Here is a 16,015-nt window from a genome sequence, read left to right as displayed (position 1 = left end):
ACGAATAGAGAGCAGAGAGGTGGGGGCAACAACTTGCTCGGTCGCAGCCCGATATCGTACCGTGTCGCCTACCTTCTTCTCCCACTGCAGCACGTACGGCACCGCGTGCTGATCCGGAAACTCTACGTGGCAGTTGAACACCACGCTCTCGCCCAGGATCGCCGTTATGTGCACCGCGTCCTGGTGATTGCACAAGCCTGCAACAGCAACAATCGGCAATCAGGGCTCCGCTTTGCCTCTCCAGCTTCCATTCTCATACGGAGCGCTCTCGAGCTTTTCCAGGCCAAAAGTGCGCCCTCCCGCCTCGAATGTGGGCCGCCATTTGAATAATTAGTCCGACGTGGCTCGCGAGCTTTGCTCCGGCACTTTTTTTCTGGCCCCTGGGCTCTCGCTCGCCAAGTACTATTCATGCCAATCCATAAATCGCGCCACTCTTGCTCATTTCTCAAATCGTCTGCTGCTGCCATTTTCAAATAATTAATCGAGGACCCAAGGCAAACCCATTTCCGGCGGCACCTGCAGCCGCCGCTCTCGCTAATACCTCGCGCGCATTGCAACGTTCAGCATTAGCTTCGTGCTTGCCTTTTCCAAATCCCGAGGTTATTGTGCGAGCAGGCTCGTGGCTTTTAGTCGAATAAAATCGCCGCGTAGGTCCGAGCGAGCCACAGTAGAACAAGTTCGAGTTCGATCAGACGTGCAGCCGTGCGTCGTTGAAGCGCGGAAGCCTACATGTGGCGACGATCAAGTGGGAGAGAGAAATGCGATTTGGCCGTTTCCTTGTAAGCTTAACTTTCGTAATAAGTAAATCACGGTAGCGAGTGGAGTGAGAGAGTGGGCGAGCTTAAGCTCCCCGATGTATTTACGATCGACGAAAACAGCGGGAAAAAGAGGCAGATACGACGAGACAGTGCACTTTACTTTGGCAGGATTCCGGAGCTGCTTGTAGCCGCGAGGGCAAAGGATGACGATGCCAGTGTGGCCGCGTACGACTGCAAGCGGAAAACGCCGCGATGGCGAAGCGAAGTACCAGATAGACCAGTACAACGGACAAGTCGACTGCTCCTGAAAAATGCTTCTCGATTTTTTACTGTCCCTACTCCAAGAGAAGGACAGCGCTCGAGGGCACCGATCATCCAACTTCTTGCCATCATCCTTTTCAAAACAAACTGCTTCCTTTCGCATAGCATCGAGTATGTGAAACTCGAAAAACGGGATGGAGTGAAAATAAAGTGACGCGTGCATTAAGCCAGTAGAGCGGAGACGGCGTAAGCCAGTGGAGCTCGAGCCGAAGCCGAAGGAAGCTATAGTAACGGAAAGGCGAGAATAAGATGGCGATGTAACGAGAGCGAAGCGATGTACGTCAACCACGGCTGATTTCACTTGGCGCGCGCGCTAGCGAGGAAGGACATAATCATTTGCAGAATTGCTCCTGGAAGACCGTCCACCGATAACATCCAGTAAAGATAATCGCGCGTGCCAATATCGTACTGCACTTGCCTTGGCCTCGTAAAAGCCTTTTCTCCGCGCGCCCGCGCCCCTTTTACGAGGCGAGCGCGGACCTCGGCCTTCCCCAACATAAAAGGATATCCGTTATGGCTGCCGATCGAGTATGCTTGCGATTTACGTCGCTCAATAGACAACAACAAAATGCAAGCTCGCATGCCCTTCGGGCTCTAACTTTCTCACCTTAAATTTACATGCAAACTCGACGCTTGCGCCCGTCGTTAAAAATCTGAAATCTCTACGGGCCGTTTATTAAGCGCAAGCTTCGAGCTGCGAGCGGGGCTCTACGCGCAATGAAATATCTCGGACCACGGACTCGCTGGCTTTCTCAAAATATGGAATGCACCGTCGAGACGCTGAATGCAACGTGCGGCTTTGACATGAGGCTGCGCGTAACCGCGCAAGCCCGCACGGATAGAGAGCTCAAGGTAAGAGAGGCCTGCAGAGTGCATGCGGTCAGTGTTCATAAATCGCAAGTGCAGCTCGTTCACTCGATCTCTCTTGGACGCGATCCGCCTAGCGTAAATCCAGCTTGAGCATCGATGCCCCATTTCGACATTAATAATCCCGGCGAAGCTACAAGGATATTAGCGCAACTGGCGCGGCCGGCATTCCTTGATTTGGAGGGGGAGGCGCCGCGCAAACCAGCCAGATTACTTGGGCTGTTTAGCCGCGCTTATGCGTATGTGCGTGGCTGTGTGCGCGGGCAAACTCGCGGCCATTCGCATATGCACACATGCAAACAATGCGCTTCTCGGGCTTAAGCATTTGGAAGCCATGTGCAAAGCTCTCCACGTTTCGGCTTGGAGATACGTACGTCAGAGTAGCCTTGGCATGTTAAAGCTCAATTACGCGGACCAATGACTGGTTATTCGGACACGTACCTAAATGTCTTGCACGCAAGTCTATCGCGTCGACGACTCCGCCAGCTTATAAAATTGGTCAAGCTTTCGGGCCGAACGTTGAGAGCGCGTGCGCCAGCCTCGACTGCGAATCCGTGTCATTGATTTGCATTCTACTACCGCCGCGTAGACTTTGTAGAAACGCGGGGAATATTATAGCAAGTTCTGTTGCATATTTAGAGCTATAGAGCGGCAAATACACGGAGCAATGTCAATAATATGAAAGCTTGGGTCGCGGTGAGGATAATGTAGGTCAGCGCGAGCTTGCTTACAATAATACTGACACACACACGTACGTACGCTTCATTAAATCGACCTATTCGCTGGAAAAATTGCCGCGTGAATATTGAAGCTCGACTTAGCTGGAATCTGTCAAATGAAATATGCATTAATCACGAGCGGATTACCCGATTTTCAAGTATGAATTTCAAATATTGAATCAAAAGCTAAGCGCCACAGAGAATATAATTGCGAGCGACTAGTCGAGTCGAGGAACAGAACAAAAAAAAAGGGAATAAAAGCGTCGAAATGATGCAAATCATGGGGGAACGTCTGGGTAAATTGATTCAAGCGAACAAGTGAAAATGTCGAGTCTGACGCGGCGGCGGCGTTGCAGATGCAGCAGCAGCAGCAGCAGTAGCAACGCGGTAACGCGCAGAGCGAGAGGGAAAGAGAGAGAAGTAGGCGTTGAACGCTCGTTCGTCTCCCACGAGACTTAGCCTGGAATGCTTGAGGGATTAATTCATTCGGGGCTACAAAGTGCCTCCTCTTTCCCTCCCCCTTCTCACTCTCTCTCTCTCTCTCTCTCTCTCTCTCTTTCTCTTTCTATGGTCGTGCTCTCGAGACGTGGCTCCCTTGCACTCGGCATTGTGCGCTTGCTCTCGCAAGTCGTTGTGCATTGTACCGCAAAATCATCCCTTTCTCTTGCACCCCCATACACTATACAACGCTAATTCCATCCGTCGTTCTTTGCCCTAACTATACGCAACGACCTCACGGGCTTTCGCTACTTAGACTCCTTTGAATCACTCACTCATCTATTTTCATTCGATACGAAACTTTGCATTTCTACATACTGAACTATTGAATGTAAGGATGGAATTACAAATAGGCAATTCGAGTAAAAGTCCATTGGAAAAATTTACCATTAGCGATGGAATAAAATTAAAAGGGTGTCTCTCTTAATCCGTGATCTTTCTGTTAAAAGTTTTAGTTAGTTAAAGCGAAATCTGGCAAATATCTGTCAAGATAGCGCTATAGCCGACACGTTACGCGGCTCTGAGAAGCGAGTGCGATCCTTTCATTAAAATGCTCTTCAGAGCTCATTGTTTTTTTTTTTTTTTTATTATTTCCCTCTGTATTCTCTCGGTAAATAAAACCAATGGGCTCGAGCGAAAGAGAGCACAAACCGCGGCTTAATTGAAAATAAAAGGCACAGCGGAGGGAGATGGCAGGAGTGCGATATCTTTATTCAGAAGTAACGCGCGGCTGAAAAACCAGCAGAGGCAAAGGAATACGCGCGAACGAGCTAGAAAAGGGAGCGCACTTGCTCGCGCCTCTCAACAATGCCAGCAGACTCTCGAGCAGACTGCGTTGTCGAGTGTCAAATGCTTTAAAAGAAGAAACAGACGCGAGGGAGACACGTAGACGAGCACCACTTGGCGCAGTCGATGAGAGCTGCACGCTGGGAAATTAGTGTTGTCGCCGGACGAGCCGGAAGCTTTACATCAAACAAATTTATCAACGGCTCTCTTTGACGGATCGCAATCGCTTGCCATAGTGTTCGATCATTTGGCAAGAAAGATTGCGCGAGTTTGACGTGCGTTCCGTTGGTAAAGTGACAGCGTCCTGGAAATATGGTTTATCTGTAAAGGTCGTCTGATGACAAAACTCATTGATGCAATCCAAAGAATTTGCCGCTCATGTTTTGGTTCGTTGGCGTCTCGGGAAACTCTTCCGATCGCTCCTCGCCTCGGCGTAATTAGTTCGTTCTCGTTGAACGACCGCGGCCAATTATCGCCTTTGAGTCAATAGGTTTTCGCCTTCTACAGTTGCGCAACTAATCCGTTTTTTTCTCTACAGCGAGCGTAATTATCCGATCGCGGAAAATACAAATGAAAAAAATAAGCAGAGTGAAAATCTAGCGAGTATGGAATTGAAAGCTCGACGCTTGATGCGCAGGGGAGGGACGTTGAAAAATTAGCCGATTGTTCAGATTGAAATGGGACGTGACGAATGCATCGGAGAATGAACGAACGGAGAGGATGCAGGGCCTAAAAATAACGGACGAATCGCATAAATAAACGAGGGTCATTAGTCTCGAGGGAAAGGGCACGGCAGGGCTGGAAAGTTTCCGAAGAGAGCTAGAGCGCACAATGCCGTGTCTTTGTCGTTATTTCACGCGCACATATAGCCCCAGCAGCCGGAAAGAACTTTCTATATTAAACAACTTTCGCCGCTAATTTCGCGCTCCGCCCCCGGTGCCTGCGCAGGCTGGCCCAGCGTTGTTGGCCCACTTTTCCTTTTTCCTCCTCTCTCGAGAGAATAGCGCTCTCGCCTGTTTTACTCTTCCACGATCCTAACTTCTCGTCTGTATTTCCAGCAGCTCTACTTCCACGCCTTATCTCTTTCACAAAAATCTTGGGGCTCGCTGCTCGTTTTCAAAGAGACTAGCGCCTTGCTGCGCTCTTCTCCTCCCTTGCTTTCATTAAGCAAATTATCGCCTTTATCAATTGCACCCTCTGCACCCTTCGTCGTCCACGACGCTCGCTCGCTCGCTTCTCAATCGCTGCTACTGGCTCCTATTCTATCTAGCAGCTTCACTTTGCATTTTCGAAGATCGAATGACTTGTGTTTCGTTTGTTTACAGCTCCCTCTCGTACAAACTCTCCAACGCGACATTACCGGCGAAGTTCGGAAGAGCCGTTCGCGCGCGAGAAACGCGGAAAATTGGGAAAACCGTTCGTGTCAAGCGAGACGCCGACGTAAATCAGACAAAGTCGCAACCGCTTTGACAATTTGAAGAAGCGCCGTCGGCGCATTTAGCACGCGCCGATTATCGCTCGCGCGCGGCCTGAAAATAAATAGCACGCGAGCGCTACCGTTGCCGTGTTGGCTGCAGCGGAGCTGGTTAGTTTAACTTAACTTTTAGCTGGCTAGACGAGCGGAAAATTACGAAGCTGTCTGCCATCTCGAGCGAAAAATATGTATTGCCGAGCCGCCCGTCAATCTAAATATCAGGCGCTGCTCACCAATCCTTGTTTATATTTTCACGAGATTGCCCGTTATTAGCAACGAACTTGCGCATCAATATATACTTCTTTCTATTTTACTTGATTTCGACCGATATAAATAATTTTTCTGGCGGGTAAAAGCGGCGAGTGACTTTATCAGCGGATCCCGCGAAGCTTCGCACGTGAATTAAAGCTTGAAATCGCAGTTCCGATAGGCGTATAACAAATGTGCTGCTAATGAGACTTTTATTGGCCGTTTCTCTAAATAATTTATTTCCGAAAATTTTCGCTGTCCCAAGTGCTCGCTCCAGCTAAGTCGATAGAACTTGAAAACTTGCGAAAGTATCACTCAGTCGAGATAAAATTTCCCGCTAAGAAAAAACTAATCAGCGATATTGAAGATATCAGCGCAGTACTTTTCCGCAACTGGGTTGAGCGCGTAAAGAAAACGACGACGTACGCACGCGGGCACACACGGAATGCGGCCCGCTGGCTTTCAGTGTTAAAATCTGGCCTGACGGTTATTTACGATCTTAATTACAAACATTTATCAGCGAGTAAACAAAGTTCAAAGTGAGCTCAGTGGATTTACTGCGAAGCCGATACTGCACTAATGTTTATAACTGTTTTTCTCAGTGATAAAACTTGCTAGTTTATTGCGCGCCCAGAGCGAGCAAACGTGAAGAATCGATCGGCAACCGCGTAAGAAAAACATCTCTGCGAGAGAGTTGCGAGCTGGCGAATCGCGCGGAACAATCGTGAAATTCAAGTCGAGCAAGGATGTCTATCGAAGCCAACGAAAACGAGCAGCGAGTCGAGCATAGCGCCATTTGCAATCCTAATTGCTGAGCGCTTCGATAAACACAACCTTCGCGCTACACTTGTTGCCAACGAAAATGGCGGCGTGGAGTTTGTTGTAGATTTAGGAAAAGCAAAACAATGGTATACAGCTGGGTTGTTAGCTTACCCGGCGAGACGATCAGTAAAAGTCCGAGTAGAACAATCTCGATGGCTCGTCGAAAGTCTCTGGAGCCGTGGGTCCATCGTGGCCGGTGCCGCCTCCATCCGACGAGGCGCCCAAGTAGCCACGGCCTCATACCCGGCTCTCCGTTATCATCGCCGCGATACTCGCCGCTACGGTGATCATCCGTCGTAGTTGGCTCGTCACGTTCGTCCCGTGGCCGCCATCCACTGCAAGTTGGCTGACCCGTTGACGCGAGCCACGACCTTGCCGTTGACCATTGCTCCTCCAGCTCGCTCCTGCGTATTTCCACATGTATTACGAACGTCATTTATATCTCGACAGTACAAGCTTGCATTAGCTCAAACTGTTCGTTATCGTCGAACAGCAGTCGATTAATTGATAGCTCGTGAATGTAATAAATCCAACGGGATTAAAAATGCGATGGGTGGGTATGCGATTTAGAAATTGAAAATGCGAGAGGAAGTCAGAGCGTCGTTGCGCGGCGAAGCTGTGTGAGCGAACCGGCAAATGCCACGCCCTCGGTCCCTCACGGGAAATGAAAAGTTCGGCGATGAGCTTTCTTTCGTGTTACGGCAAGGAAGCGTAAAAGATCCCCGAAACTACAGTTGAGATAGCATGGTAAGGGGCGCTTTGTAAATTTATCAACGTGCATGTCGATCATTATATTTAATTTAAAATTTTAATGCGGATGAATCGCCGTCGTCGTCGATGATACGGGTTTGTCGGAATAAGCCGTCACGAAGATCCCCTGGAATGATGAAAGATACCCTAGGACAAAATGCATGCCCCTCATCATTTCGAATTTACTCGAGATATTCGCGACTGCAAGTTGCATTTCCATTCAATTCCAGCTCTACGATCTAACGCGAGCAGTCGCTATAAAGTATAATAACGTATTATACGGATGAGGCAAACGACTTTAAATTAGGAGATAATAATGAGCAAGAGAACCGGTATTCGTAAGTGTGTAAGTTTTAGTTTTGGTAGAGAAACAATCGAGTTAGTTTTTGCTTTTTCTTCTTTAATCGTAAGACTCGATCAATGTTTTTTCGACGAGGATACTCGTAAGTTAAGGGAGCAGTTTGGTCGGAGAGACAAGTGTGAACGTACCGGAGGTAATGCTGCTGGCATGGTCGTGGACAGCAGCAGTGCGAACGACCATGCTGGCCTAGGGCATGCGAGTCTCGTCGCCGGCGGCTGCTGCTCTTGGGCCGCGGAGAGGTGCGCTTGCCTCGAAGCTGCTGCTGTTGCTGAGGCCCTCCTCCGCCCTCCATAGCCCCGCTCCCATAGTACCTGCAATTCACAGGTGTCCCTTGAGCGACAAGCTCGCGGCGAAGTTTTTGCAGCCGCTGCGCGGGTGGCTCGACGACCACTTTGCCAGCTGGCAGACGTAGCGTGCGAGGATTTACTTTTAATTCGCATCCGTAATTGGTTTCGCGGCGAGTTTCGCAATCAAGCCCGAGCTGCGAATATTTGGCAGGCTGCGTAATGGTCAACTGGCTGCGCGAAAGAAACAAGAAAACTTTGTAGATTCTATTGCACAGCTGTACAACGCAAGTTGCAAACGTCGCTTTCGACGAGAACTGTCGGGCGGAAAGCAGACACAGGGTGCCGTTGCGCGACAGAGCGTCGATCGGTCGAATCTCCTTTGGCGCGTTGCAAGTGGTCGAGCAGCCAGAGCTACAAGGGAAGGAAGCTAAGAAGCGTGTAAGCGAGGAGCGGATGGAAAAAGTAGGGCTTTAATCGACGATTCGTATCAGCGGGACTACCGCTGGGCGGATAGCAATTCCGATTTAAGCGCTCTCGCCCGGTGCGGAATTACCGGCGATCGCTGTATTTTTATGCAACACCAAGCCCCGCCAGGCTCAAATGAAAATGGAAATCGACGGAGCTGCTCTGGCTTTAGTCCTTTCTCTTTCTCTTCTTGCCCGCGAAAATAAAGGAATATTTTAACTTTATTAGTTCCCTCTCTCTACCACTCGACTTTACCTATCGACGTGGCTCTCGCGCTCTCGTTGCATAATTATATACTCTCTTTATAGTTTTTCGATAACGGCACGCGCGCTCTGGAACTCGGATTTAGTTTCAGCGAGCAATTTGCTCGAGTATTTCGAGATATCCTTTTTTTTCCACTTTTTTCTTTATCTCATAAGCTACGATGAAAGGTTTTAATGAGCGCGCTCCGTTAATGCTCTTTTTATTTTCCATGGATGTTTGATCGATTAATTACTTTGAATTATTTGTGCCGGCGTTATCTACAAACTTTTACGGGAACAAGTTTTAAGATGAACAATGCAGTATACAATTAATTTTAGTTTTCACCAATCACCAAACGAGTCACTCGACAAATTATCATTTCAGAATACGCGCATACACTTGATTTTCACGCAAGTTGGATTATTCTTTTACAGTCGCGCAAGCACAGAGGATTTTCCAGAGTCAGTCGTAAATGGCGAGGATGGGACATTCAATTTCCAATTACTTTTTTCCCAAAGTCATTTCATACAACGACAAAGAGACGTGTTTTTGTCGCACGGAGATACAAGCTACAAGCGGAAACGGGATCACTGACTGAGTAAAAAGAAGAGAGAAAAAAAAGGGAAGGTGTATCCGTTCGTCACATACAAGCGCGCTGCCGCCACAAAAAGTCTCAAAGAACGAGTGAATGAGCGAAGCGAAAGGGGACAAAAAGGTTAGCGAATAAGGAAGAAAAAGAAGAAGAAGGCGAAGAAAGAGAAAGGAAGAAGAACTCACCTCTGCCGGTACGCCACTACTACCGCTGGCTGGCTTGTCGGCCTGCGGCGACGATTTTCGCGCGCGTCGCCACTTCCGTCGTGTCAGAGTTGCTGTCGCTGTAGCCGAGCAGCTAACCTTCTCCGCAGCCTGCCCCCAGCATCACCTGCAACGCCAAAGCGGATATTACCTTTTTAACGATCTTCGGCAACGCACTTGCACGTGTATTACGCGCGGTCGTTTCCTCTGCAACCTACATACGGCGCTGCTCTGCATTTTATTTTTACATTCAACTAATTTTCATCGTGGAAGCACGCAAAAATCCGCTTGTTTTACGCAATATAACTAGAATATTTCGGAGAGTAAGCGGATTTCCCACAATATGAGAGGGCAAGATAAAGGTTACGAGTAGCACAAATGAAAAACCCAAAGGGCGGAATAAAGCTGCTGTTCGCTGTGAAATATTTAGAGACGCGCGCCAGCTTGAAACCTTACTTCTGTTAGCTTTTCGCGAAAATTTGTATGTTATTTGTTGCCTGTTCGAGTCGTCTCGTACCCTCTGTCGTTGTTACGAAGCCGGCTTAGATCTTTATCTCCGTGAGAACTTTTCCAGCCTGAGTTTAAACGACAAGCGGGTAAGCGTGAAATGCTCAGCGGGATTTTATGAAATCAGTAAAACTTTGAAGACTCTCGACCAGAGTTTCCGACGAAATTCGCTCGGTACCTTTTACCGCGCTTTTTAATCAAGTCTTTTCATAAGTCTTTCGCCTCGCTCGCGCGCGAATCTTCCCTCTCTTTCTCTTCTTTGGCTAATTCTCGTCGCGAGCGAGTAGTAGAAATCAAGTTCGATCAGGCTCGGTGAGGCGCGCGAGTATCAGTTGCGCGTGCCAGGCGCAATTATCTCGGAGGCGAGTATGCGTTGGCACACGCGGCAAGTACGTCGAGGCGCGAATGCGAAATCGAAATCCATTAAGTCGATTATATAGTGGTACAATGCTCGAGCCAGTAGTTCCAACAGGCACCTCGTCCAGAGCGAGATCCGAAGGAATTAGCGTCTTGACCGAGGCCAATCGGGACTGGGGACGGGGAGTGGGCGCGCGCGCGAACGCAGTGTTTGCTCAGTGTCATCGAGCGTGTCTTGGCCATTGGTGGCGAGTCGCGCGCTGCTGCAGCAAAGCAAACGGACGGACTATCGAGAGGGACGCCAGCAGCCAATTCTGTCGAGGCGTCCAACTGTTTGAACAATCGCTGCTACTGCAAGCTTCCTTCGCGTGGCCCTTACTTCTGCTCGATCAATCTATCGTGGCTTGCTTTGTCGCCCAACGATTACTTCGTGTACGTGATGTACTTGTGGCATTCGCCAATTAATTATACATTTGGCGCGATTTCCTCTCGCGCAACCAATGCACGGCCAAACAACATTATAAAGCCTCGAAACGCTTCAACGCTTCCTTTTTTCAGTTGAAATATCAATTGTACTTATTCAAAACATAATTCAAATTACGACACAATAGTGCGTTCCTCATTCACGACGACTTTGTCGAGGCAACCATTCAAATTCACACTTTTTACTGCATGTTCCTAATCAATATTATGTATGAGCGCAGTCACGCGTGAATTTCACATTATTTTACGTATAGCCCGCTGCTCCCGTGGATGAAATTCATTAGCCACTTAAACGTGAAAATGACTAAAATGCGTGTATACATGTATAACATTTTGTATGGATTACGCACAAGTGTGGGTATTCGTGGATATCGATTGGTCGGCCGGCTGTTTGGTCGGAGAGAGGGAGAGAGAGAGAGATGGAGCGCGGCCATTTAATTCGCGAGAGCGTGTTAGTTGGATGCTCACCAGGGAGTCGCGACGTTATCCGTCATAACAGGACTCGCGTCCGGTGCTTATTGGCCTGGCCCACGGGGATCGAGCTGCCTGTTCTCTCTCTACCTCACTCAATTGTCCAGCGTTACGCCTATATCCACGCTGTCTCGCTTCGTCGCGGTCTGTCTACCTGTTTACTTTCATTACAGTCTCGCTCGCATGTTTTTGCACGCTGCGTCCTGGGGACTCGTATTTTCAGTTGCGCCTTCATTTGCCTCGCTTGTCGTTTCATTCGCCGAGGGAAACGTGCATGTCTATGCGCATGTACGACATTCGATCAATTATCGCGCAACTATGTTTCCGAATGATCACGGCGTATTTAGCGCTCCAATTTATTTTCGCTTTCAATTTCAAACAAGTTCCATTTCATAGGCGCTTAATTCTCAATTATCAGTGCTTTCACGGTGCGATCAAACAACTCGTCCGTTCGTTCACCTTGCTTCTTCATTACAATCTCTTTCAGCGCGCGTTCAGCTTTTCATTCAGTGGAAAAAGTTGCTGCGAAGTAACGTAGCTGTCGGCGCTAATTCGCCACAGCGCACAACAACCCAGAATCGTGGCGGATTCGCTGCTGGAAAATACGAAACAGTGCTTCAGCGAAATTATAACTTTAGCCGCGAACTTGTTTTATATAGGCGCGGGCATGCCCGCAGCAGCGTCACACGTCGGTCAAACGAAACTGAACAATCGAGAGCGCTAATGGAATGGGTATAAGGGCGCTTGCGCGTAAATAATTTTGCAGTGGCGGCGAATAAAACGAAAACGCGTGCAGTTTGCCGGGGGGGGGGGGGGGCGTATGTGTGTAGCGCCCGTATCGGTGGATAGCGCGCGAGGCGTCTCTGGTGTTCTGGCAATTTTCAAAAATCATATAAAACAGAGGCCGACAAGCCAACAAAGATAGATGTACAGGCGCGCTCGGTTTAGAAATTACAGCCCAACTAATTGGCTTCCGTGTCACGCCAACTCTCGCACCCCGAACACACGTGCGCACATGCGCGTATCGTACCTCGTCTCACCTCTCCCTCTCTCTCCCTCTCTCTCTCGCGTTATCAATCTGCCGCGCCGCAGCGATGCATGTAGATTACGCGTCGAATTTCGGATATTTCGGCAGGCTTTTGTCTTTTTTTACCTCCATTTTATACGTCCACGCTGAAATCGATCGACTTCCTCGGTGTTGCTCTTCGATCGGTTTTTTCATCCGCAGTTCGCAATTTTCGCGAACGTACCTGCACTCAACGAATAAGCCACGAGGTTTTCAATGAGGCCGCCGTTCGTTGCCGCTTACACGAGCGCCTATGAATAGATCTTTTTCACTCATCCTACTGATCAGCGAGTGTGAAAGAGTAATGGAGGACTAACGGGAGAGGAAAATGTGAAAATTGATGAGTCTAGGAATGAATAGGGAGTTTTCGAGCGTGAAAGAGTCAGAAAACGTGTGGCTGGACGGGATGTATGTGAGGTATTCTTTCTGTAGGTGCAGCTGTCGTTTTCAATAGTTCGTAACACTCGACACCTATCGAACAAACAAAAAACACTCAAGCTGGCTTTTATTTGAAGAATCTGCGACGTTTGAAAAAACAGTCCGAATGAAAGTGGCTGTATGAATTTGATATTATAAAGGAAAGTCGGTAATTACACAAGTAGATTAAGCGACAGAACGATCGAACGTGCAGGCAAGCAAAAGAAAAGTGAAAAATGGTCGGTAAAGCCATCGATATTTCTGTGTCCGGCGGAGCGTAGCGTCTGGAGTTTGAGTTTATTACTTGCGCACATCCGATACACGATGAGATTTGCTCGGATACTTGTTCGACAATCTCTGTAGCAGTGCTTGGTGAGAAATCGCGCGTGCACGCAAGAAGGCATTGACATTAATGCGAATAGAAAGAGGTGAACGAAAGCGGGCGTGGCGGTAGGAAGGGAAAGGGAGCAGGAGAGAAAGAGTCGGTGCCGCTGGGGCTGAGGCAAGGGAGCCGCAGAAATTATTATGCAAAGCCGAAGCCACGTTTTTGCTGCTTTCGGGCTTGCGCATCCCATCTGCATGCAACACCGCGTGAGCTTGAGCTGTCGAGCGCGGATCGCGAGCGTCGAGCGCAAAGAGCAGCTTTGAATCGCTTTCGTCGGAAGTCCAACGCCAAGCGCAATCCCTTTTCCACGCTGCCGTGTTCTTGCTTAGCGCGCGCTCTGCTGCGGTGTACAGCGGCTGGCAACAACTTATTGATTGCGCCCAATCAACCGAAAAAGAAATATAAATAACGATCCTTTCGCGCGCTGACGGCTGCCCGGGCTAAGGGAATTTCAATGTTTTTCGTGCTAAGCCTGCCGATCAATTGCAATTCCGTTACATTGTAATCCGAGCGGCTTGCATGCGAATGCCTTCGTTATTTGCGCCCGGTGTAGGTGTGTACGTGCCGAATGCTTTCGAACAAACTCGAAAATGGGATAGACGACCAGATTGTAAAGAACGATGTGAAAGCGAGGAAAAGAAGCGGCCGAAAGGAGACGAAGATAAGCGAGGGTCGTCTTCGCGAAAGATACGAGCAGCGCATTCATAGCTACGCAACGGTTCTTGCGATTTCAAGTCGTGTACTACGCCCGAGGTCAGAGGCGTCATCCCTGCCTCGCTATGAAAAGATGACTTTGCTCGAAGGCCAGGGGTCAGGGCGAGTCCTGAATCATGATCTTACCGGAGAAAGCTGCCCGAGAACGAAAAAATACCTCAAAAACGACGCCGACCACGTAGGCCCCCCGACGAAACTCATTTTGCCGCCGAATAGAAAGTTTTTTTCAATGGCTTTCGCTACCTTAGTCGCGCTGTTAAACCTGAATTTTTCATCGGTGAATGGGCTGCTTTGATGCTCTCTCTCCGACCTTTTGCTCGCGAGTTTCATCCTTGCGTTATAGTTGAAAAGCATTCTTCGAGGACCTCTATGCAAGTTTTCTCCTGCGATAGACTCTGAATCTAGATATGAATATGAAAGCCTCTTCAAACTCCTCCAAAAAGCTTCAATAAATATTTTTCTTTCCTTTTTCGTTCGCGAGAAAGCAATATAACGATCATTTTCAGAGTACATTGCAAAACAAGTAAGCCATTAAAGCAGCTTCCAAATTCATTTCCCCGGACAAAGTAGCTTTTTAATTTGAAATTCTCAAATTCGAAAAAAGTCAACCTGATTCAAAGGCTCTCCATTTATTAAGCGGAAAAGTTCAAGTCTCAAGCACAAGCAGCTTTAATAAAATATCCATTTTACCGAAATCAAAATGATCCCGGCACAAAGGTCAAAGAAAACCAGATTATGGGATTTTTTCATGTTATTGAAACTACACGGTACGGTATGATGAAAAATTCATAAGTTGCTTTCACGCAGGAACATAAAATCAACAGCAGCCAACAGGCTAGTAAACAGAGTGGGATTTTTTGTAAAACTTGAACATCCACATCGACGCGCATGTTTTGAATCCAGGTCCGATATAGCCTGCAATAATCTATATTCCTTGCGCAAGTAGGACGGCAATAAATCTGTTGTATTGAGCCTGCCGCGTGATCTTTTCTGACAAATGCGCTGCGTCGTGAAAGCCAGAGGAAATACGCGTGCGCCTAGATCGATATAAAGCTTTTGATTGAGCTCCATGGGAAAGGGATTCAATGAAGCTTTCTCTGAGTCCACCTAGCTTTCGTAGTTTTATTCTGTTTGCAGTTTGTAGCGTCGACCGGGCAATCAGCGCACCTAGAAACACCTAGCAACACTTCTACTCTAGTCAGCTCTTTCGGCCATCCCCAAATTCCAGTGACATTGCGATCGCTCTTCCAAAAAATATCCAAAAAATCATGATTGCCAATTTTGGCGCGCCCGTACAGTCATTGGAGCATGGGATGAAACTTGCCAATTATCGATAGTCGATATAGTGTAAGCTTCCGTATAATAAATGGATAATCAATTGACCGACAACATTTCAAAAGTTCTCGTATTAATTAAAGCAAAAACTAGAGGGCTAACTTATATAATATTCGCGGACGAAGATTCAAGATAATCGCGAAGCTGCAATATCAACAGCATTCAAACTCTTCTTGGGAAAATCAAAGTTATTGAAGCTTGAAAAAGGAAGCTAGGCGAGGACAATCGTTTGCAAATATTTGGCGTTGCGCGCGACTCCGTGGAAAGTTTTCCCATTGTCGAAATTGATGGCTTTAGGTTATATAATAATAGGGATGGCGAGATGAGCTTAAGAGTCCGCGAAGAACGCGCGAGAGTGAGAGAGAAGCTGCCTCGTTTACTCACACTAGGACGATGCAAAGCTCCCAGCACTTTCGATTATTTCTCGAGCGACTAGATATTTGAACTTGAGGCAACGAGATGTAAGAGAGAGAATGCCCCGAGAGCAGCTTTCGACAAACATTATTCCACGGCCGAAGCTAATGCTCGTGTAAATTGGCGATAACGATCGCTAACGATATAATTGACTCGGGTACAGCGTAGCGACGAAAGTTCCCGCCAAGCGGAACGGGCGATAGCATCGCAACTCTCTCTCGTTCTCGATGATCTATGAATCGAATTCTGCTCGCCCGCCCACTCGCAATTTCGCTTACTCATTGTGCACTATGCGAACGGAATAGTTGTCCACGCAGGGACATTGCTTTTTCGCTTTATCTTATTTATCTCGCGATACATCGCGCCGTCACCGCTGGTTATACCAAGATCAATAATCGTTTTAAACATCCGCAAGTGAGTTTGTGAAATTACCACGGGCACTTTCGGCTGCTTGATTGATCGAAAACATAG

General features: G+C 48.0%; 1 protein-coding gene across 8 annotated transcripts in view; it reads right to left on the bottom strand.

Moving 5' to 3' along the window:
• LOC131671296 (protein turtle-like) overlaps positions 1 to 16,015 on the bottom strand; it is a 160,089-nt gene that overhangs the window by 30,509 nt on the left and 113,565 nt on the right. For 6 of the 8 annotated variants that reach the window (XM_058947619.1, XM_058947618.1, XM_058947621.1 and 3 more), the window contains 4 exons: positions 9,378 to 9,522; positions 7,734 to 7,916; positions 6,606 to 6,898; positions 73 to 197 (listed from right to left, as the gene is read on the bottom strand). In XM_058947619.1, the coding sequence (XP_058803602.1) occupies positions 73 to 197; positions 6,606 to 6,898; positions 7,734 to 7,897 (582 nt within the window). In that variant the 5' untranslated portion in view covers positions 7,898 to 7,916; positions 9,378 to 9,522. Of the gene's footprint in view, positions 1 to 60; positions 198 to 6,605; positions 6,899 to 7,733; positions 7,917 to 9,377; positions 9,523 to 16,015 lie in introns of all 8 variants that reach the window. The other 2 variants (XM_058947622.1, XM_058947623.1) reach the window with 1 other exon arrangement.

The sequence above is a fragment of the Phymastichus coffea genome, unplaced genomic scaffold (genome assembly GCF_024137745.1).
Source record: "Phymastichus coffea isolate CEN01 unplaced genomic scaffold, Cenicafe_Pcof_1.1 PCOF00123, whole genome shotgun sequence".
In the NCBI taxonomy this organism is placed as follows: Eukaryota; Metazoa; Arthropoda; class Insecta; order Hymenoptera; family Eulophidae; genus Phymastichus; species Phymastichus coffea.
This window is presented reverse-complemented; position numbering and strand designations above follow the sequence as displayed.